Genomic DNA, 24,043 nt, shown 5'->3' with positions numbered 1-24,043 from the left:
ATTAGAATTTCAATTATTCGATTTGTGACGTCATATGCGAGCAGCATCCCTACATAGCGAATGGTAAAAAATCAATGAAATGTCATTTTCTCAGAAAATTGAAAATGGTTTTCACTGTAACTTTTGTATATCAATAGACAAATCGTTTCACACCCGATCATGAAAAGAAAACAAAATTAAGTCATCAGGAACCATACCAAATTTGAAATTCATACATTTTATATTACATAACACATGGGGCAGCTGCTCGTTTATGACGTCACAAATCCAAAATTTTGAACTCTAATAACTTTCTTACTCTTTAACGGATTTTCCTCAAACCTTCACCAATATTTTTTACTATTTTTTCTGCTATTTTTACAACAAAGTTTTCTTCAGGGTGAACTTCCCCTTTAAGTGTCAATCTTAGTCATTGCTTTGTCACATGTCAAGTCAGCTGATCATGACTTGTACGCTTCGAATAAACGTAAACAGAAACTCGGGATAGAATTGTGAACGTTCTCAACTTGAAGCCTGAGCTGCCCTCTACTTTGTGTTAGAAAATCATTGGAATTGGAATTACATCATTATTTTGTTCAAGTGGGCAATAGTGTGAATGTTATAGATCTAGGTAAGTCAAATATAAATTATAAGCAAATGTTGGACAGAGCTTTTACTATCAGCTACATGTATGCGCGAGCTCCCGGGCCTGGGTTACGTGTCCTTTACCAGGGAACGCCGGCCCCGCGAAGCGGCCCGGCGCTCAGGAGCTTACCTTACTGCGGCAGCCCGAACACGCACTGTCTGAAGACGTGTCGAGGTCCCCGGGGCAAGAGCTCACCAGTAGACTGGGCCTAATGTTCCAAATAATAAAAGGTCTTGTTGCCATCAACCCCCCAAAAAAACTTCATCCAGCAAACCACCCGGCAGACTAGAGGAAATAGTATCAAGCTCCAGCGTCTGCTACTTGCATGACTTGTGGCTGCTAGTCAAATAAATTTATAAAGGGATGCTCGTAAATACAGCTTCTTCCCTCGAACTAGGCCTACCAAAGATTGGAACATGGACACAACATAAACTCATTGGACTCTTTCAAATCCAAACTCACTCAAAAACCTAGCAAGTTACCTGCTTACTTGGTGATCTCACACACATCAATAAAGTAGGCGGAGTACAGCAAGTCACCCATGGGTTCAAGCATCTCGCGTGCGAAGGAATATCAGTCGTATGCATGCGACACACACGACACAGTTAAAGTTTGCTGGGCTTTGCCCACATTAAATATGACTTGAAATTTTAGATATCACATTCTGCTATGACACCGAATCATTTAGATCCTTCCGTGACTTCTCCTTGAAGTTTCTTTTAAAAAACATGTATATTTTCTTGATCTTTAGTGAAGATTTTACAGAGATGAAATCTGCTCAGCGCGGATATCAATTTTCGCCTAAAGAGGGCGCGCGATTTATATTCATATCAAAGACACAAGGGAAAGACTAGGCACCTACACTACTTCTACACGCAAATCGACGCAAGGCATTACGCGAAGTCCGTGAAGTGTCCAATCTTTTCATTGTATAGACTTTGGGATACCGTATACGTATTATTGACGTTCGTTAAAGCTTGTACTGCTGGTTTCTTTCCAGGCACGTATATTATTTTCATTTTTTTTATTAGTCATCTTTTTAAATTCATTGCAAATAAGTGTTATCATCACCAATTATAATCTTTAATTATGTTTTTGAAGGTATTTCATTCATTGATGCCCATAATTAGTAAATTAATTATAAGGATTGCGCATTCAAAGAATTTAGATACAGTTATAAAATTACCGAGGAGCTGAATCAAGGTTGTGAAATTATTAGCGCCACCAACGGGCTTCCTTGTATTTCCGTGGAAGAGACAAGCGAAGTCACTTTCGAGGCTGAGGTAAGCGAAATTTGCTTTTTTTTAATGATTATGATTTTGAAATAATTTCCTATTTGTTGCCCCCATTGCTACTTACCGGCAAGAGCCCCGGTGCGTAGCGAGAAGGAGTTTCGTCAAATATTACTTCAGCAAGGAAGCGATGTTTGCCGACTACTTCGAAATCCAGGGTCAAACACGGTCTATTGTACGAGGTAAGTACATACTAACCTCGTACAATGTGTGAGTGACAGCAAGTCTGCTTATGCCGACTTAACCCAAGACAAGAGGACTCCGTGATCATATTTTTAAATGATTTTGATAAATTTGATCACGAAGCCTTGAACCACCTCCCATATGCTATGGCATATACATAAAAGAGACACATGTAAACAAAGATGGATTTCCCTAGGAAAGCCATCTTTGAAGATAGAAATCATATAAATGTTTGTGATTTTACTAATATATACACCTTCATACACCTACATGTAGTGCTTATGGATGTTTCTTACCAGACCGATCTTGTGTAGATCCCTTGATCCATTTGTAAATAGCGCAAATACATCAGGCTTGACCCTTGAACTGCCTATGTACATGTATGACATACCTTTGATTAACAATGTTATAAAATACCATTTTGAAGAACAATCTATAGATTAAAATTATTAATTATCAAATAATAAAATCTAATACGTGACTATGAATAATTATTATTATCATAATAATTATTTTTAATCAAGTTTCAAATTTCATTATTCGTTAAATGATAATTTTTACTGTGTTGGATCAACTCACCTATACATTGACTGAAGGGCTATTCCACGGTTACTCACGTTACATTTGGAGACACCTTGACTCATACTTGGAGCTGTAACTCAATTAATATTGATAGGAGCTAAACATCTCCTTATCACAACAAAGTACACAGTCTGACTATCCTTCGTATAAAAACAAAACTTGGGAAATTCTATTATGCTCCTGGCAAATCTTTGGAATGTGTCGGTTACTCACGTTACATGATTTGGACATGCATAAAATGAAAAGTTGACATAAGTGAAAAGTCTCCTCATACAAGGCTTTTATGAAAGTTGATTATATCCATTTCAAAGAAGTATATTATTAGGGAGACAAAATTTGTATATAATTAAAAAAATAAAGAACACATGGTTTTTACTTGGGGTGCAGATAATATGGTTACTCACGTTACGGTTACTCACGTTACATTTTGTCCATGTATGGTCAACAACACACATGTCATTAAAAATTCAATAATGTGAGTAAAATTCATTGCTAGGAACATCAAAAAGAGATTTATACCAAAAATTGGAACAATTGGAGCTTTATTAGGGAGTAGGAGGGAAAAGTATGATTTCGCTTACTAATTATGCATAAATTAGCATAATCGCTTAATACCAATTTGCATGAAATAAATTACTGTATAGTATTGTAGATTATGTCCAAGACAACCTGCACACAAATTTTCGGCGTGATCGTGCGGCCAATGGCCGAGATCTCAAGGGGGGCCTGGGAGCCCACCCCCCGGGCCATATCAACTCCCAAAATACCCCGGCCTAGATAGGGTTACAGGTAGGGCATTCAATGTGTTGTTCGAACACTCTTTAAAGTTTGGTTAATCAAAACCAAGTCTTACTAATGCACTCTCGCATTGTGAATACTTCTACTAATATTCAATTTTTTTGTGTGATTGTATGACCACTGATATTTTGATGAACAAAGAGTCGCATCAAAGAGATGTACCCTCATTTTGCTTTTAATTAATTAATCAAAAATAACTTCACAACTCACCATGAGACTTAAAACTTGACATCCCACAGAAAATGTTACCGAACTGAATAATTTTTACTGGTTACTCACATTACATGATGGTTACTCACGTTACAAAGTTACTCACGTTACAGTTTTTCTTCATCATTTTTATAAAAAAATTGTACTTTTTAATGATTTTGATAGTCATCACTGTGTCAAAGATTGTTTGAAGGAAGAGAATTTAAAATCCCACCAATTAACTGTGAAGAATTTTTCTCTCAGAAAACAAAGTCAGTTTTTTCGGTTACTCACGTTACATCACCTGAGCAGGTTGCAATATTCATTTTTGAAGGAGTACTACAAATTTACTTGAAAAGCGGTTGTGTATTTTAAGTAATTTGACTCTTCTAAACTTCAGAAATATATAAAGTGGTATGTTGTTACAATAACAAAGGGGTAATAAGGCATATTTCATTTTTCACTATTTTTCTTGTATTTTGGTACACAATGGAAGACACAACTTTTGACCATTTTTTTCCAAAGTATACATATGAAAATAAACTTTTATTTCTTGTTCCTGAAACTATCATGTATGAAGGACTTAAAGTATTAAAAAAATCAAGAAAATACTGAAATTGAATTTTTAAGCTCATGTCCACCAACCTGTGGAATGGCCCTGAAGAGTTGTTGGCCTGTACGTAATAGTAAACGTTAGATTTAACATTCAGCGGAAACACGATTTTCGGATCGTTGTTTTTGTATAAAATGTCACATGAAAAAGAAATTAGCTCCAAATTTACGAGGAAGTACCGGGTATATGAAATTTAGAAATATTGTACCTTGGACTGCAGTAACCGATAATTCCTTTGAAATGAGGATCAAAACAGTCATCCTCGATCCTTTTGTTGGTCGTCGTAAGTTGCCATCTTGGATGACGTCATCATCCTTACAGACATATTTACCAGTCGCTATATATTGCGATTCGTGCCTTTGCATTGCACTTGTCTATAGATGTGCATGCATTCAGAACTTGTCGCTTGCATTGATTGGCCAGGATATCGAAAATTCTATTAGAAAGCCTTAATGAAATCATAACTCACTGAATGTAGAGGGCAGCAACACACGGCTGCCAGTTTTTTCTCAAGTGTATCAAGTTTATCAATATGAATATCATACATAAATAAATTTAAGCAGTATTTTCTGTTACACAATGAATTAGATAGTTGCAAGGGTCATCACAAAAGCAAAGCTTTTCTCGTCATTTTTGGAGGTTAAATTACTTAATGCCATTTGTAATTGTGATTAGAAAGACTTGAAAACAAATGTTAAAACATATTAGGAGTGTACATACATCCTATTCTGACTCTAAAGATTTTCAAAATCTTGTACCAAGGCCTTCAGGCTAAGGTGGTCACTTATTGACTTTTTGAGTCTCTGATGAATAAAAAGGGGACAAAAAAGGATGGGGCAGAACTACTTGTTGGACTTGAAAATGAAATGAACTGATTTGTATGCAGTTGAATGTTCTCACAAGTGCATAATTATCACTGTGGCATTGTCAAGTCATCAAGAATATCTTGCAACTTTAGTATTCATTGTTAGCATGAGCTGTAAATCAGCTATTTATTGCAAAGATGTTCTATTTTGAGGTGAGATTTTTTGTATTTCCTTTTATAGAAAGTGATGATTGAATTACATGGCAGTTGTATTGATCATCCGATCTCCCACCCGCTGCATTTATACAAATTGCTCCAGCAGTGTGTTGGCACTGTGTATGTACATGTACATTCAGATCCATGAAGGAATAATCAATTTGCCCAAAAGAAGTGCAGGAAAGTGCCCTTTCCCAATCTGCAGAAGAAAGGGTCCAGTCCTTAAGAATCATACAACGTCCAAAAGCCTCAGTAAGACTACATGTACCTGCAATTTTACCCACAGTATTTACTTGATGAATAAGATACCATGATTTCCACAAGGAAGATCGGTTCCTTTGTCTCACTGTTTAAACAGATGTTCTTTAGAAGGACAGTGGTACTGGTACATGTACAGAAAGGTTAAAATTGAGACACACAAGAGAGTCATACATGTACTTTTTGGAAACTGCAGTAGATGTATTGTTTATCAATAACAGCTCAAAGGCGCAATATGGTCAGAAAACATCATATGTACATGGACTATATGTACCAGAGATCATTTCAAAGGATTGATTCTTTTACTGAACGCTTTTCACCTATAGCCCTTGGGTACATTGTAGATTCTGTGAAGTTCAAAGTTGCTTTTTCATGGGGATTTGGTCACGATGTATAGTGAAGCTCACAGAGTTTGATTTCTCTTTTCTCTGAAAGAAATGTCCTTTGTCTACCCAGTATAAGCTATTGGAAGTCCCTCTTTGCCTGAATAGCTTCTTTGAACACAAAAAAAGGAGGTTTACAGTTAAGTTTGCTTTGTTACCTTGGCTCTAATTGAGAAGAAAAAGGCCCTTCTCTTTTATCGACTCACAATTGAGAGCATAAAAAAATATCAGTCAACACACACGTATTTTCTGATTTGACTTCTTGCACAGAAAGTGAGATTCCTGCATATGTATGTATAGTATATGTACATGTATGTGTGCATAAAAACAACCGACACTGATAATGTTAAATGCCTCCTATGTGGTCAAGAACAACTTTCTTCAAAAATATGTGGAAGTGACTTTTAGAAAAATGGATTTTTTTTCCTATTCTCTATACATAGAAATAAGCAGAAATGGCATCAGACCTGTGGAGCAAGACAAGAGAGGCTGCCAAGACTAAGATTGATGACTCGGCTGAAGCACTGAATGAACTCAGTCAACAGATCTGGTCACATCCAGAGCTGAATTTTGAAGAACACAAATCCCACAAGTTCCTCACAGATTTCTTTGAGAAGGAGGGTTTTGAGGTGAGCATTTGGTATAAGAAAATTTTAATGTTTTTTTAAATATTTTTTTTGGTGGTCATTTTGCCTGCGACGAAGATTCTGCTAGGATCGAAAGCTTAGGCCCCGTTTGACTTTCTAAAATTCTTATGTATATATGCCCGTCCTAGACAGGACGTATTATGGTATGCTTGATGTCCGTTCGTCTGCCTGTCTGTCCATCTGTCTATCTGTCTGGCCGTTAACTTTTCCTTGTAAACACGATAAATTCAGTTTAACTTAACCTAGGCTTATATAATTTGGTGTGTATGATACAAGCATGGTAGTCTACTTTGCAAACCCTTCACTCGAGTTTAAGGGTCTGAATGTGCAGCCTACTCATGCCTTGTGTACTGAAGGCCCTCTCGCAAGTTTTGTACGTGCTAGTCTTTGCGTGGAGACATACTTACTGATCAAAGTTTTAATCAGGGTCTGTTCCTGCAGACTACGAGCAGGGATCCCAGGAAGCCTTTCAATTTTGAGGTCAAAGGTCAAGGTCACAGTGACATGTTTTCATCTTACCCTTCTGCAGTACTTGTAAACGTGATAACTTCAGTTTGACTGAACCTGAGCTCATATGATTGGTGTGTATGATACTACATGTAGCAGAGCATGATCGGTTAAGGAAAAAAATATGGGAAGTAAACTTTCCTTGTAGATGTTAACATTTCCGTCCGTCCGTGATGAAATTAATGTCCGTCCGTGATCATTTTTATTAGGATAATGTCTATGGACTCAGCTTTTTATTCTTTATCAGAATAGAAACAGAAATAAAAGTGTGTAGAAGTATTTCACTGGACACTGTTCATCATTTTATTTGAACATAGCTAAAATCCATACATTTTATGCATTTAATAACTCAATGAAAAATGATCACGGACGGACATTAATTTCATCACGGACGGACGAGTGAAATACTTGTGGAAAGATTCATATATGCAAATGAGAAACTTTGCTGAGCAGATTATGAGTTTAATTTTAGCTTCTAATTGCAGTGAAAAATGGCTCTGAGAATTATTCAGAATTCAAATGGAATAAGCCTACAACTCTTCACAATTTTTTGTGATATCTTTGTTTGGCCGTTATTGGGGCTATATTGTTGTCAGGAAAATTGTTAAGCATTATTGGAATGCAGATAGAGTTGAAAAGCTGCATGTACATGTATATGCCAAAAAAGCGGGAAACAAAGTATGGCAAGAACAAGTCCAAAGCTGTAGATTTCATCAATTCAAGCTTGCAGAAAGTGATGGAGAAGTAGAATGCAATGCATAATCTGATAAGCAGAAAAATCAATTTTTCCATGTACAAACTTATGGATTCACAATGCTTCTAACAGAACATAGGTTTGTGAAAACTACATGAATACCTTTTTTCGAAGTCCATTTTGGAGCTAATTTTAAGCAAATCGCTTATCTGGTAAACTGTGAAAATGCATAAAGCTTACAATGTAGTGTTTAGAAGTTAAGCTTTGGATTGGAATATCAATTTCAATTTTGGATTCGGTCAGGGCCTAAATACATGAGGGCTGTTGATGTTATGGGGTGTCTCCGCTTTGATATGCAAAAGATGGATTTAAAGAGAGCCCCTGACAAGTGTTGATCGAACAAACAAGCATAAGGATCAGTGACCCGTTAATCTTTTAGATTTAGTTTTTGGACCTTAAAAAAACATCTTTACTCCTGGAAAATTAATGCCTAAAATCATCATGATCATAAAAATACTTGTATCAACATGATCAATAATCAACTAGCTGTTGATTTTGAACCTACTTGTATTCTACACTTTAAAAAGACAATAGGGGAAGGAGGGGTAAGTTGTGACACTTTTTGCATTTTGCACATTAGAATTGATATGACTAGTAATATTGTAGAAATAAGTACCTTACCTTTAAATTTGATTCTTGGGAAATATTTTTCACCTATATATAACTTTCTACCCCCACGCTGAATGTCATTGTGACCTTTGAAAAAAAGGATGTCAAATTGCTCAACTTGCCCCATCTGTGGGGTAAGTTGTGCCATCGTCTGGGGTAAGTTGAGCCACAAAAACTACGGTATGTAAAAAATGTATGCGGGAAGAACCAGGATGTCAATTTTTCATTTAAAGTCTTTTCACTTGCTAATTCTCTATGAATACTATCATCTTCTGAAAGTAAAAGGACTGTCATGTGAATTTGCTCCTTTCTGCCTGCATATCAATGGCTTTTTACGTTTTTTATTTTTTTTTATTATACAGTTGTACATCACCTATTCTTTACGTTCGATTTTGACAAGAAATGTGTTAAGAGCAATCGTATGTCTAGATTATACTGTGCGTCTAGCATAGAAATCAAGTTGCTACATCTTAAATCAAGTTGCAGCAACTTGATTGAAGTTGTAGCAACTTGATTGTGCAACTAATACTGTTTAATATTATTAAAATATGTACAAATCATCAAAACAATTGCATTTGTTTACCAAAAAAGTACTAAGAACTTTTTACAGAGTACTTCCATTGTATTTTAATTGTGTCCGTCCGTGATGTCCGTCCATGATGTCCGTCCGTGATGGAAAATATTTGCAATTCTCTCGGAAGTTTGATATTGGTTAAGAATTCAATATGCTGAACATAGAAGCTAACATACCCGAGTGTTAGGTGCATTAACAATAATTGGTCCATGTAAAGCTGTTTAGATAGAAACAATAAAAATGTACAAAAATTCTAAAAACCACATTTCTATCTTGTCCGTCCGTGATATGGCACATTTAGTGGATACCTGTGTTTGTAGGTAACCATGGCAACAAACTTTTTTAATCATTCAGCATACTATGTCCTACTCTTCACTATAAAACACAAAGGAACCTTGTTCATCTTATTCCTAATTTGTTACAAGCCTTCAAAACTTTCAAAATCTATCAAATGTCCGTCCGTGATGAACTGATCATGCTCAGCATTGGTAATAGGAAGCCCATTGATTTTAAGGTCAAAATGTCAAGGTCACAGTGATATGTTTTCATCTTACCCTTCTGCAGTCCTTGTAAATGTGATAACTTAAGTTTGACTGAACCTAGGCTCATACGATTTGGTGTGTACATGTACATGTATGTTAATATCGTGGAGCCTATTGATTTTGAGGTCAAAAGGTCAAAGGTTAAGGTCAACCTTTTAACCCTAAATCTCCCGGGATATTTTGATTCTTGTCATTCTCAGGGGGGGGGGGCATTATCATATGGCCCCCCTTAAGATCTCAGTCGCGAATTGCGCGATCACAACAAAACTTTGCATGATGGTAGAGAATGATGTAATCTATGCAGTTGCATTGGTAAATTTCACTGAATTTATATATTTTTATTTTATATGAATTAATTATGCTAATTTATTCATGAAATCATACTTTTTGCTCTGATTCACTAAACAAAGCTCCTAGAATGATATTTTTTGGGGAAAATATTCTTTATAGCATTCCTAACAATTGTGAATGAAAAAAATTCTGGTACCAAGACCGATTTCTCATGTACAGTGTATTTTATAGTTTTTTAATTTCTTATGTATTTCTTTGTTTTTTTACTTTTTTTATTGTTTTTTTCGATGGAAATTGTTCCAGACTTAATTCTGATCATAAACAAGGCAAAATTAATTAAATTTAATCAGTAAAAATAGAAATGATATATTTATGAATTTTGGCTAAAATAATTTGCATTGGATTTGTACATGAAATCACGTTTATGAGCAATTTTGGGTCTGACATGCACTTACATAATGTTGCGTAATGTCGTAACCACGTAGCCGGGCGTCACAAATTTGGTCTCAAAATTTGCGCGAGACTTGAAAGTAAAAGGTCAGTGAGTGGTTAGGTCAAACAATTTTGTGCAGAAGATACATGTATATTACAAAAATTGTCGAGGGGGGGGCATTATGGCCCCCCCCAGGAGAATTAGGGTTAAAGTCCTTGTAAACGTGATAGCTTCAGTTAAACTTAACCTACATGTAGGCTCATATAATTTGGTGTGTATGATACCAGCATGGATCTCAGGAATTCTATTGATCTTGAGATCAGAAGGTCAAAGGTGAAGTCGCCACCTTCCACTTTTATTGCTTGACCAATAACTCCATTTTTTTGCATTATACTCATGTGCTCGCCTTAGTGACACTCTTCCCTTGGTCATTTTCCGTAGTTTATGCAGAGGGGATTTCAATTCTATTCTGATCCTCCCTTGTTTTGAAATGAAAGGATTAGAAGAGAACAGGTACTTGCCAACACTGATCAATGAAAAGAAAATTAAAATGATATTTCCTATACAACTTTAAGACATTAGATCAGTCACCTTTCGATTTCATTCAAGTATGGCCTAATGCTTAAACAGTAAGAAGCAATTTTTGAAACAAACAGACCTTTATCTAGCAATTTGTACATGTACTTAGGACAAACAAATTATATTGTCCAGTTGGTTTTTCCTATTTTTTTTCAAAGTTTCCATAAAACCTGTGTGTCATTTTGCTTTGTCCATACTCCATATATTGAAAATATTTTGTGTAAATTGATTTTACTCAATTTCCCCACTTTTCTCAATCAACATTATGGAGGAATTTTTTCAGTTGCAAAAAAAAAATTGGAATTATTTTCTTTCTTTCTTTTTTAGGTTACAAGAAATTATCACCTTGAGACTGCATTCAAGGCTACGTATGGATCTGATGCTGGCGTCCATGTTTGTGTGATCTGTGAATACGATGCTCTTCCTGAAATTGGCCATGCCTGCGGACATAACCTGATAGCTGAATGTGGAGCAGGTGCAGGTCTAGGGATCAAAGCTGCGTTAGAACGTGAAGAGACACCAATAGGAAGGGTAAGGGATTGAGATCTGAAAATTAGAATATGGTACAAATTGACAAACGAGAGTGTTATCCTTAAAGGGAATCAAATGTTAGTGGATTGTTGATTTAAAGGAAAACAAAATAATAAGAGAGGGAGTGAAGCCCCGGGGGGGGGGGACTCAATATATAATGCATGGTGGGTATGTGCCGCGGAGGGGACCCCCATTTTCACACTCAAATTTCCGTTCCAAGGCATAGCATTTTTGTCTTATTGAGCAAAAGAACAAAGAAAGCCGCTCCAAAGCATAAGATTTTCTTCTTATCGAGACAAAAGAAGAAAGAAATCCTCGCATATTTTCCGTTACGCCGTTCTGTCCGCATTGATCTGCTACATAAGCCACATTTTTGGTTAAAAGCGGCTGCAGAGCGCTGTCCGTCCATCGGCGCCCGTGACGCCGGGCTAGCTGCATGCACATTCCATAGGGATGCATACGCAATCACATGCAGGCAACCCATTCCAAGGACCCCCGTTTTCACAAACATTTGTAGTTCCGAAGCCCGTTCCGAGGTGCATACATTCGTTATTCCGAAGCTTCGTTATTCAGAAAGTTCGGATATTCCGAAGGTTCGTTATGCCAAAGGTTCGTATTTCTGAAGGTTCGTAAGTCCGAAAACGAAATGAGGTTCGTTAGTCTGTTAACAAAGTGAGGTTCGTAATTCCGAAGGTTCGTTAATCCCAAAACGAAATGAGGTTCGTAATTCCGAAGGTTCGTTAGTCTGAAAACGTAGTGATTAACGAACCTTATTTCGTTTTCGGACTAACGAACCTTCGGAACAACAAAACTTATTTCGTTTTCGAACTAACGAACCTTCGGAGCTTCGAACTTTATTTTGTTTTTGGATTATCGAACCTTCAGAATAACAAACCTTCGGAATAACGCCACAAATGTTCGGATTAACGAACCCTTTACGTTTTTGGATTAACGAACATCAAGGTATAGGCAATTTACATGTTTCGGAATTACGAACCTTCGGAATAAAGAACCTTCGGAATTACGAAATGTAACCATTCCGAGGACCCTCCTTCTTACAATAAGACCGCTCCAAGGCCCCCGTTTTTTGTCTTGCCCGCGGCACATCCCTACTACTTTTTTGGTCAAGTGCCCAAAGTTATGAAACACTATACCAACATAATAATGTCATGGTGATGTTCAAAATGACTCAAAATGTACTCTGCTGTCAAAATCTTTTACTCAAATCTATTATTGATATCATATTTAATTACCACTCCAGGGGGAAAAGTGGCTAGAGAAAGAAATCGTAAGTTCCTGACAAAATGAAGAGATGTCTGCTGACTCTGCTCCATTTGTCACAATTTTCTCACAAATTTCCAATTGAGATGTGCATTACAGTGATCTCATTTTTCAAACGATCTTAACTTCCTTGTTTTGTATCCAGATTCCAGAAGACTTTATTATTCAGTTCTTCTTGTAAAATTTTCACAAAATCTTTTGTTTTTTTAACTCAGGCTGGTCTCTGAGGGACTTAAAATATTCCAGATGTTCCTATCTATTCCCTTCAGCCCAGTCATATTGGTAAATTGTAAAACAGCTTTATGAAACACCACCTTCAAACCTTGACCTTTTCATCCAAACCTGTTTTCTATAGGTGACTGTCCTAGGAACTCCTGCAGAGGAAGCAGGAGGGGGGAAGATAGATCTCATAAATGCAGGAGCATTTGAAGGCATTGACATCGCCATGATGGCACATCCTTTCCCAAACAATGTATCAAGGCCGATGATTATTGCTGTTGCAAGGTGAGGGTTTATGCCCCCGCCCGCTCCCCCTGACTCATCTAATGGGGCCAAATTAACCATATTTTATGTTTGACCAAGTAACTCTTGAAACAGAGCTAAAACAGTCATAAAAAATAAATGTAAGAAAAAAAATATTTTAAAACTTTTCTTCTCCCCACTCTTATTGCATCAGAATCATTCAATTATTGATAAAGATGTTCAAAAGAAAATGACTATTAAAATCATGAAATGTCATATGTGCCTTTATTTTCCTGGATAATTTGTGTATTTGTAACTTGTGAAAACATGCAGTGTAATTTTATCTGTATTCCTCATGAAAATACAAAGATTGCAAATTGATACCTGGATTGTTATTCGGTGAATTGTAGGCCTACTATATTTTAGTATCATTTTTTTTTAGCTTATATTGTAGTCGTACACAAAGTTTTAGAGAAAAACATCACTTTCTTTCCCACGTAAGTCTTTGAATGGCATATTATATTTCTCACTAAGTCTTTTGAATCGCACGAGCACAGATACATTGTGTACATGTACTGTAGTTCTCACTATGGGTGTGTTCAATGTCAGTTTTCCAAACTTATAGTAGTGGCAACACGAATCATAATTGAAAATGTGATTAGAAAAGTGATTAGAAAACACAGACATAGTGAGAAACAGAGGACCTGTTCAATGTCCTCCTTTCCTGGTTGCAAAAGTAATTGTCTTTCAAATCATGATTAGGGGGGAAATTCAAACATAAAAAAAGATGCGTTTGCAAACGCGATCATTTCAGGTTCTACGACCGTCAGCATCGCGAATGCGACATTGAACACGATTGGGTTTTGAAACGTCTTTAAATTTGCTCTTGCAGTAGAAGTGTACACAAGCTTGTGATAGTGATTGGTAAAACTGCTCAATAAAGCTGCGCTAATGAGAGCTGGAAATTTAAATACCATCAACAAATAATCAGCTCTGTATTTTCGACACTGAACAGTGCACTGCTGTGTTTTGTAATTGAGTTTTCAATCATGATTAATGTTGCCGTTTAAATTTGAAACTCGACATTGAACACACCCTGTGATTGCTACCCAGTACCCACACTTATTGTTGTGTAACCGTTGCTAACAACTATTAATGCCATTTCCTGGAACTAAAAGATTCATCATTCTTCATGAAAATTAATTCTTAACCTATTTGGTGTCCAATTGGAACTAAATTATTCATATTCATCTAATCCTTTTAATCACCATGTTGGTACATGTCTGTATTCATTCAATATATACATTTTGCCTTATTACACAATTTTAACAAGGATCATATCAATTTGATGTTAGTACCTTCATTTTTCTTTGGATTAGTATTTAGATATTATTAATAATGATAATAGTTCTTGTATAGCGTGTAAAATTTTATGAATAACGTCTCTATGCGCTTCCAAAGGACTTGGATATTATTACCCCGGCTTTATCTGGGCTGCCTAGGTGTTCAAGCATTAAAGGAAAGAGCACTAGCGCACCAAGTGGGAATTAAACACAGTCACTAGAATCAGAGGAGAGGCTTCAGAGCCCCTCGCTCTGCCGAATGAGCTATCGCGCCTCCTCTATAAATGATTTTTTGTTTATATATATATACATGTATATTGTTGAATATAATTTTTGCTAATTACTTAATAATCACAATGGCCAGTTTTCTGAAGTCAGGTTTAACTTCAGCAGTCTAACTCTTTGCTAATAAATGAAAAATAATGTTTATATTGTATATTTCTTATGTTTACTCTCTAGTTACTTTTTGCTTTCATAATGAAGAAAAATCATTCCGTGACAATTATGAACAATTTTGGTGTCATACGAGTTTATAAATTGAATGTGTACTGTCAGGGATTTGTGCTCCAACTGGCTCTCCATAGTCAAACCACAACTTTAAACCAAGGTTTAATTTAAACCCGAGTTCAGAATACTGGCCAGTGGGTGTGATTGATTTCATCTAGTGTGGTTCAAGTTTTTATCAGATATACATTGATGATAGTGTGCAACAAATCAAGTGCTCATTTCTTGAGTGTTTAGACATCATTACCGCATAACAAATCACTCATTTTATGTACTGTACTCATGTTTTTGTCAGAAGAAGTGCTGTCAAACTCATGTTGTCATACATGTATGTGCACTAACTTTCTTAAGGAGAATTTGATATTTGTAATGATTTATTTTTTGGGGGAAAAGAAAGACAGAAAAAAAAAATCACAGTGAAAGTAAGATTTGACAATAAGGGATAAGCTAAAAGGATGAAGCCACCGCATCCCTGACAACTTGTCCACAATCTGATTTGGAACAAATCACATTTTGTTCATTTTTGAAAATGTAAAGAATCTTTTTATTTGAGGTTCAAATTAATTGAAAAATACTAAATATTACATTATTTGAAGATTGCAACCTTTTATTTTGGAGTGAAGGCCAAATTAGTTTCAAGTCAGCCTATCGTACGGCTGCTGTAACGTCATTACGACTAGATATTACATTTGAATTGGCTTTTATCCTAATAAGGATGATAGCATAGTCACAGATTTGAATATAGTATTTGCACAATGATTTCAAACATTACACAGTAAGATATTCCATGTCTAGGTATTAGCATCAAATTCTACGTTTTATTCCACACTAATCATAACATGTGCAGTGTCCTTAAGACTATATATGTAAATTATCAATTTGGTTTGTAAATTGTTTATAGAGTGGCAGGTATGGATTTTCAATATGTCCTGTACTTAATAGAGGAAATTGCAATTTACCATATGTTCCTTCTTCTCAGGGCATTAGGCTTGTAAACCTCCAAATAACAGATGTAGTATGAAGAATATTATGATAAGTCCTATTACATGTATGATAAATCATTATAAAAGAAAAATCATGATACTGATTTAAAAAAAAAAAAGAATGGAAACAGATCATCTTCATCATCATATTTTTCCATCCTATTTTCTTTTCAATAATCATTGTCATTATTATTATTATTATTATTAGTAGTAGTAGTAGGAGTAGTAGTAGTAGTAGTAGTAGTAGTAGTAGGAGGAGGAGGAGGAGGATTAATAGTAGAAGTAGTAGAAGTAGTAGTAGTAGTAGAAGTAGTAGTAGTAGTAGTAGTAGTAGTAGTAGTAGAAGTAGTAGTAGTAGTAGTAGTAGTAGTAGTAGTAGTATTAGGAGGAAGAGGAGGAGGAGTAGGATTAATAGTAGAAGTAGTAGTAGTAGTAGTAGTAGTAGTAGTAGTAGTAGTAGTAGTAGTAGTAGTAGTAGTAGTAGTAGTAGTAGTAGTAGTAGTAGTAGTAGTAGTAGTAGTAGTAGTAGGAGGAGTAATAGTAGTAGTAGTAGAAGAAGGAGGAGTAGGATTAATATTAGAAGTAGTAGTAGGAGTAGTAGTTGTAGTCGTACCGTAGTAGTAGTAGTACCATTATTAATCATTTTCATTTTTCTGTCCCATTTTCTTTTAAAATTCACCTTGTCATAAATATTATTATTGCTATCATTATTATTATCATTACCATTATAATAATCACAATATTTTTTTTCTTTCCTACTTTCTTTTGAATAATTAACATTGTCATCAATATTATTATTGTCTTTTATTGTTATGATTAATTTCATTATCATGATTGTATCATTCAAACAGGATGATAATATCGTATAGTGGTGTTGCATCCCATGCTTCAACATGTCCCTGGGAAGGAGTAAATGCCTTAGATGCCGCTGTGATGTGCTACAATAATATCTCAGTCATGAGGCAACAGTTAAAACCAGAATGGAGAGTTCATGGTAAGTTATTAATAATGATAATAGAACCATTCTTTTATGACGTATTATACCTTTCAAAAAAGGTCTCGGTGCAAAGCAGGCAAAAAATGACGAAGAAAGGACACAGGAAAGTTGCTGGAAATGCTGCTAGGAGACTTTTTTGTCACTTAATTGTTTTCAAAGCAGATTTGAATTACCCAATTGTATTATCTTGCTTTTTACTGTTGAAGATTTCAAGTTTGGTGTTTGGTGCTGGTGGATGTTTTAAAAATGTTCTAAACTAAAAAGGGAGTTGCAAAAGCATGCCTAGCTCTGAACAGAGGATTTACTTGGCTTAGGTTAAATACAAGGATAATTCCTATTGAATTTTAGAACTGTCATAAAATTATTATTGCCCTATGACAATATCTTGCACAATGAGCCTGAAGGGAGGGGGGGAGATTCCAGTACAGTTTTGATGGAATACACATCTTTTTGTTTTCACTTCGGACACTGCCTACCAGTCATCTGAACATGCACCCAAACTCTCCACATGTCTTGCAGCGCCGCTTTACTGACAGCTACGTGGAGCTCAAGCTCAACTGATCCCCATTGTAATTCTTGCACGCATCGCTTTTGGCATGAGGGAAGAGGGTTGCGCGATCAGCCAATCAGGAGCTATGAATTCCATCTACTGCAATGGTATGGGGATTCTTCTAAGTGTGGAGTGCAATGGAAGAAAAACCTTGGAACAGGTTTTCTTTGGCACCTGGCTATGGAAGAGAAATGGTATGCAGTGGAACAGAAAATTGGGTGTAAAAACAGGGGTCCCTTTCGGCGGCACATACTGTACTTACTGTCCTAAATGTACTGAGAAAACTTTCAAATTTCTCACCTATTATTTTTTACTGGGTTTTCGCCAAACTTTCATATATTGATCTCATTTTTAGGCATTTGTTGAAATAAACTTGATGGCAGGGTGAACTTCACTTGAAAGGGAAAGTCAGGGTGCTGAACTGAGCTCCAAAATAGACATTGAAACTTGAATATTTTATCTGTACTAATACTACAGACAATAGTTGCTGTTCAGTTTTCATGGTTTGCAAAGCTTTGTAACACATGTTGATTATGAATCTTGATAACTTTTTTCTTTGAAAATGTTTGTGCAAATTAAATAAAATGTCATTGTGATCATATTCCAAGCTCTGAGGTTATTTGTCTAATGATGGAACAAAAATGAAATTACAACAATCGGGGAAATACATTAGCTCAGCTACATGTAAGCTTGTACATGTAAGATAGAGATTGAGATTATAAGTTATAGATCAAGATGTTAGATCAAGATGTTAATAAAACTGTCCATGATAGCTTTGCAGTGTTTGGAAGGATGTGGCACTTTGTACATGGTCTATTGTCACATGAAGACATATGGGACTTTATACCTAGGGAGGGGGATTGTATAACTTAAGGTGTCTTTGCAAGGAGCATCTTTTGTCACAGATATCTTATGATGCTCCATTTATTTAAAAGGCTCCTTTTGAATAAATTGCCTCAAATATATTTCATTTTTACACTGAAGTGAATGAAAACCATTGCTTACAAATAAAGCAGTATTTATTTCATTATATAAAAATCAGTTTACAAATAAATAATGTTACCAGTTTATAATAAAATGCACCTTATACATTGCATCATAGTAGAAAGGTTACAGGAAAGATGAACCCTGCATTGACCCTTTTGTCCAATCGGTCCCAGGATAACACTGTTATTTTCATGGGCTTGTGTCTTTTTTCATCTGTCAGGTATATTTTCAAAAGGTGGGGCCAAGCCCAATATCATACCTGAAGAAGCTGAACTCACCTATTACCTGAGGGCACCCACACAGGAAGAACTTTCACAGCTCAAGAAAAAGATTGTGGGATGCACTGAGGGTGCTGCCGTGGCAACGGGGTGCAAGGTAAGGAGACTATTGCACGAAACTTGCTACCAATCGCAAGTCACGTCTCGGTCACAAGACCAAATTTTAAACCTTGTAAAAGAAAGTAGAAAATGATTTCCGGAATTAGATTGATCGATTGACTAATTTCAATTTGTAACCCCATTCTTTCTTTCATATCTTTGTCTCAGTTCATACTCTGGCCTGTTTTCTGAACATTGGTTTAATTTAAGCTATAGTGTAAAGTTGTAGTTAACTACAGATAGCCGATCTTGACAGATATCTATGGCAGTATACTGTAAGTTTGTTTCATCAGCTGCTGTACTCTTATGTTATTTGAAATGTATGAGAATAATAAGGAAAGAACTCAGTGAACATGAAAACTTGCAATGTCAAACATTATTGTAATATGTTCTGCTTCCCATAATGATAATTGCAGTACATAGTTAAACCACGGTCTATAAGTAAGCATGCCCCTGTGGGTGTATGAGGCAGCAAGCTGGAGGGCACCAGGCCCCACCAGGATGAGGCCAGGAATCCCTGCTAGTGATACAAAACTGTATTTCTCAACATTATTATTGTTTTGTATTGCTTTGCACTTTTCGCCTTAATCTGGTATTTATACTCATGGTATATTTACACTCGTATGCACACCTAATTGGGGGCCTCCAAGCCTGAGTGGCTTTTGAATTGCCTAGGTTGTTGAACCGTTTCAGTGGCTCAAAGCGAAGCAGCGCTATTTTTTACGGTGTGTATTGAGTGTAACAAAGCTTGCATGCACTAGCGAAATTTCTTTCAGTAAAATTAATGACCTTATATTTCTTGAATCTCTTAAAATATAAGGCCTTATCTACATCTACTGAAAATAATGAAAACAACAAAATTATAGTGATATGATAAAATAATTTTTATTGGCTCATGTTTTCTTTTTTGAATGAGAGCGCCGATAAAAGCCAACCAACAACAACAAGTAAAACTTGGTTTCAGAATATGTGCCTCTTAGTCAGTTAGTGTATCATAATCTTGTCACAATCTGATATGATTGGAACCCTCCTCGGAGTCTATGCTAATCTTGTAACTAGTCTTATGTTGTTGTAGCCCACCGCCCCCCCCCCCTCCCCCCGTTCATCTTCATTTGTTTGATTTCATTCTCAGTTGAATATTTCCAACGCTATAATAATCTTGAAGCCCAGTCCCTCTTCATATCCAGACTAGTGCACAGTCACATTGCTCTTAAGCTATGTAGACAGTATGATGTGTGTTATCACCATTCTTATGAGTGTGCCACATCTTTTATTGGAAGTCAATGATCTCTACTTTTATGTTAATCTTTTAAGCAATCTCATTGGATTGTAACCCCAATCTTTTCTTTCACATCCAATGCTGAGTCAAATATCCCTGAGGCTATGCTTATGTTTTCACAAATCTTGCAAGATTTTTCAACCCTCGTCTGTTCATTCATGTCATATCCAATGGTACATTGATGATCTCTAAGATTACACTTATCTCACCAATAAATGATTGGAAGTTCCATACATATGCACCATGAATGTTATGTTAAAGAAATCTTTCACCCATCTTAAAGGATTACACAACCCCCATCCTGTCTTTCATATCTAATGCTTACATGTAGTTCAAGAGCTCTTTAGCCTATGCTTATTTCATCATCAATAAATGATTGAAAGTTCCGTCTCTTCATTGTGTTATAGCTCTATCTATAATCTCTCAGGATATGCTAATCTTTTGATCAATCTTATGCATGTTGTAGGTTGTAGGAGGGTAACCCTCATCTTTTCTTCCACATGATCCAGTGCTCTGTCACAGATCTCCGAGGCTATGCTAATCTGATCACCAATCCGACCATGGCATCGATCTATGAGAAGGAGGCCGGTGATATGGGCGTGGTCTTTGATAAAGAGGGTGGCTCGGGTTCCACCGACATGGGGGATGTATCCTACGTGGTCCCTAGCATACACCCTTTCTACTACATGGGTACTACTGCAGCCAACCATTCTAGGCCGTTCACTGCAGCTGCAGGTATACACCTTGCGATGTTTCTTTGAATAAATGTACAAATTATTGGGATGATAGATAGCTGAATGTAATAATATTGATGGTGATGATGATGATGATGACGATGACAACAATGATGATTGTGATTATGATAATGATTATATCCAGCATTTAGCTTTGCAATAATCAATCAAATAATACCATAGCACTTTCAATGTAAATCTTTTGGGGGAAAGATGAAAAATTAGATGTAGTAGTTATCAGATAACAAAAGTGAGTAGAATCTTCTGTTGATGTGTTTTAACATCAAATGTGGTAGTAGAGGCAGCTTTCCGAATGGAAAATGGGGATGTGGTTCTAAGCCAAATACATGGGCAACAACAATGCAATTCCATAACGATTATTTGACCATCATTGAAAGATACATGACAAAAAAATGAAAGAAACCAAACAGGTGTGAATAATCAAATTTACAATGCTCTATCGAAATTGAGGGGATGATTATGTTGTAATGATTAATTTTAGTTTATCTCTATCAAGTCTCTACCTCTCTCATCCCCTTCGCTCCCACCCCACCACCGTGTGCTTGTTTCTCACTCAAATGTTCTTTATTATTACTTGTTTGGCGTCATCTGTGTCTGGGAGGCGAAAAGCGAACTGAATCACTATGACCCGCAGGTCTCTCCTCCCGATATAACTAATAGGGGGGAGTGCAGGTGGACCACTACACCAGGGTTTCCCCCTACTCTTATACGAATAGTGCAGTGGGTTCTTAACATGCAAAGGTGGTGACTCACCTCTACACGGGGCCCTCCATGTAACATCCTATCTGAGGGATGGATTGTTTTCCATCGTAACATAGCCTGCATCTATGAAACATGGGAGAGACGTTTACACAACGCTTTGGCTTCAGTCATCCACCCAGGGTGGACTCGAACCCACGATCTTTGGTTCATAGCAATTAATTATCTACTCAGTACCAATTCTATCTCTGATTGTTTTTCAGGTGCCCCAGAAGCCCAGGCACCGACTCTGATCCAGGCTAAATCCATGGCTCTGACAGCTCTTGAGATCATGAAGCCTGGAAATGAGGACGTCTTAGCAAGTGTTAAAAAGGACTTTGCTTGCCAGATGAATGGAACAATGGCATAGTTCTTTCAAGTGATCCATGAATAATTGAAAATTTTAATTTTTAACTTTTTATCATATGCAATTGAAAATGTATTTTATTTCCTCATCCCTTAAACTATTCCTTATATGTACATATATATTGCACATCTTTTTATTCAAACTTTCATCTGAGGAACTTTGAAGCTGATAGGAAAGACTTACACTAGTCATAATTTCTATCCTTATATGAGGGATTTTATTCCAGTCTTTTCAAATCGCTAAATTTTCCATCCATACATAATTTATATGGAAAGTATTATAAAAGCTGCTGTCATACAGTATTGAATATTGTAATACATGAAGTTTAGAATTTCATATGTATCATAACTTTTTATCATACCAATGAGCATCAGGTGGCATGTACTGAACATCATACGTACAAGTGTGGAATCGGGATCATGTATTGCTAGTGCGTTTTTCACTGATTTTAATCTCATAAAGAAGGGAGGTTTATTTTGTATTTATCTCTAATAATTATTAAAAAAATAGAGGTATTTTACAAGAAAACCCACATACTTGCAAACAAAGGCAGATCATGCAATTTGCAAAATAACATGTATTCAAACAAAAACAGAATGAAATGATTAGAGACGTGTGCGGGGATGAGCTAATTAAGAAGGAAATGAGACCTTATACTTGAGTTCATCCCTGATGAATAATATTAATGATTTTAAACTTAATGTCATATTATTGAAAGTGATATCAGATGGTATGTGCCCATTTTATACAACTCATTTATGTTTATTAGGTGATGAATTTATTAGGACAAAATGAGCACAATGTTATGGGTAGTGTTACTGTGAGGATATCACTCTCTACTAGTGACTAGAATTAGAATGTACACCTTTTTTGTCAAATATTAGATAAGTACATTGTAATAGCAATACAAATTTGAAGTGCAATTTGTAGCTGATGCATAATAATCTGTATCAGAAAGATAATATGCTTTGTATTATATGTTAAATGCTGCATGGTTAAATAATGATCTACTCATGAAATAACAAGAATCTGAATGACCCAAAAAGAATATTAGAACATATTTATTCAGGTACAAAAGATCAGCTTAAAACTGTTTTTCATCAATGACCTGATGAAAACATAAAGAACAAGGTAAATCATCATATCATACATGAAAGAAAAGTCAAAATCTGAGTCAAAGATAACATTGCTTGGTAACATAAATAAACAAATATTTTACTTAAATGATAATATGAATTAAACTGAAATATTTAAGCTATCAAAAGGGAACAGTTACTAGTTATAAAATTACTAATTGTATGATTTATTCATTGATAAAAAAACACTGAAATGATAGCAATGAAATAATTATGGCATTATAGAAAATTTAGTGAAACAACAACAATCAGTTATAAATGGATGTCTAAAACTAGAGAATATCAAAGGGTTATCAAACTTTATTCTTACCTTACACTATTTCTTCTATAAGAGCATAGGGACATGCTATGTGTGATGCGCTATACAAGAATTGAGCATTATTATTATTATCATTAAGATCTTTACAAATAATAGCAACGTGACATTAATGTTAAAGAGGAATAAGGGAATTGTATATTACAATAAATAAAATATAAGTAAGGGTTATTATAGACAAAATCATTGGATTACGAATACTATCGGGAAAGAACTGAAGGGTATAGGAATAAGGGTAGTAACATAAAAAGTAAGGAGAGGTGAAGAATAGAGATGCATATGCTCGTAGTGATTTTGTATGACAGCCATTGTGAGGTATAATTCATAAATGATATATTTTACTGATACATTTGTAAAGGTAGGGTTGCACAAATCATCATTGTCATAAAAAATAGTAGGATTAGAATTGTATTATTGATCTTGAATTGAATTGAATGAACCTTAAAATAACAGAAGTATTTGCACAAATGTTAAAAATCTTGTTGAAATAATTCAATACAGCGATTTCAGACATGTTTAATCTCAGGTATCAGTAGTCAAAATGGTGTATACCTACT

At 35.7% G+C, this 24,043-nt stretch overlaps 1 protein-coding gene across 1 annotated transcript; it reads left to right on the top strand.

Moving 5' to 3' along the window:
• Window positions 1-444: 444 nt before the first annotated feature.
• LOC121422375 (peptidase M20 domain-containing protein 2-like) lies at window positions 445-22,815 on the top strand. Its single transcript, XM_041617377.1, has 8 exons — window positions 445-610; window positions 6,388-6,573; window positions 11,208-11,411; window positions 13,048-13,196; window positions 16,836-16,978; window positions 18,739-18,893; window positions 20,684-20,909; window positions 21,892-22,815. Exons 2-8 carry the CDS (start codon window positions 6,400-6,402, stop codon window positions 22,035-22,037), a joined length of 1,197 nt encoding a protein of 398 aa, XP_041473311.1. The 5' UTR covers window positions 445-610; window positions 6,388-6,399; the 3' UTR covers window positions 22,038-22,815.
• Window positions 22,816-24,043: the final 1,228 nt, after the last annotated feature.

This window comes from Lytechinus variegatus, chromosome 10, assembly GCF_018143015.1.
Source record: "Lytechinus variegatus isolate NC3 chromosome 10, Lvar_3.0, whole genome shotgun sequence".
NCBI lineage: Eukaryota > Metazoa > Echinodermata > Echinoidea > Temnopleuroida > Toxopneustidae > Lytechinus > Lytechinus variegatus.
This window is presented reverse-complemented; position numbering and strand designations above follow the sequence as displayed.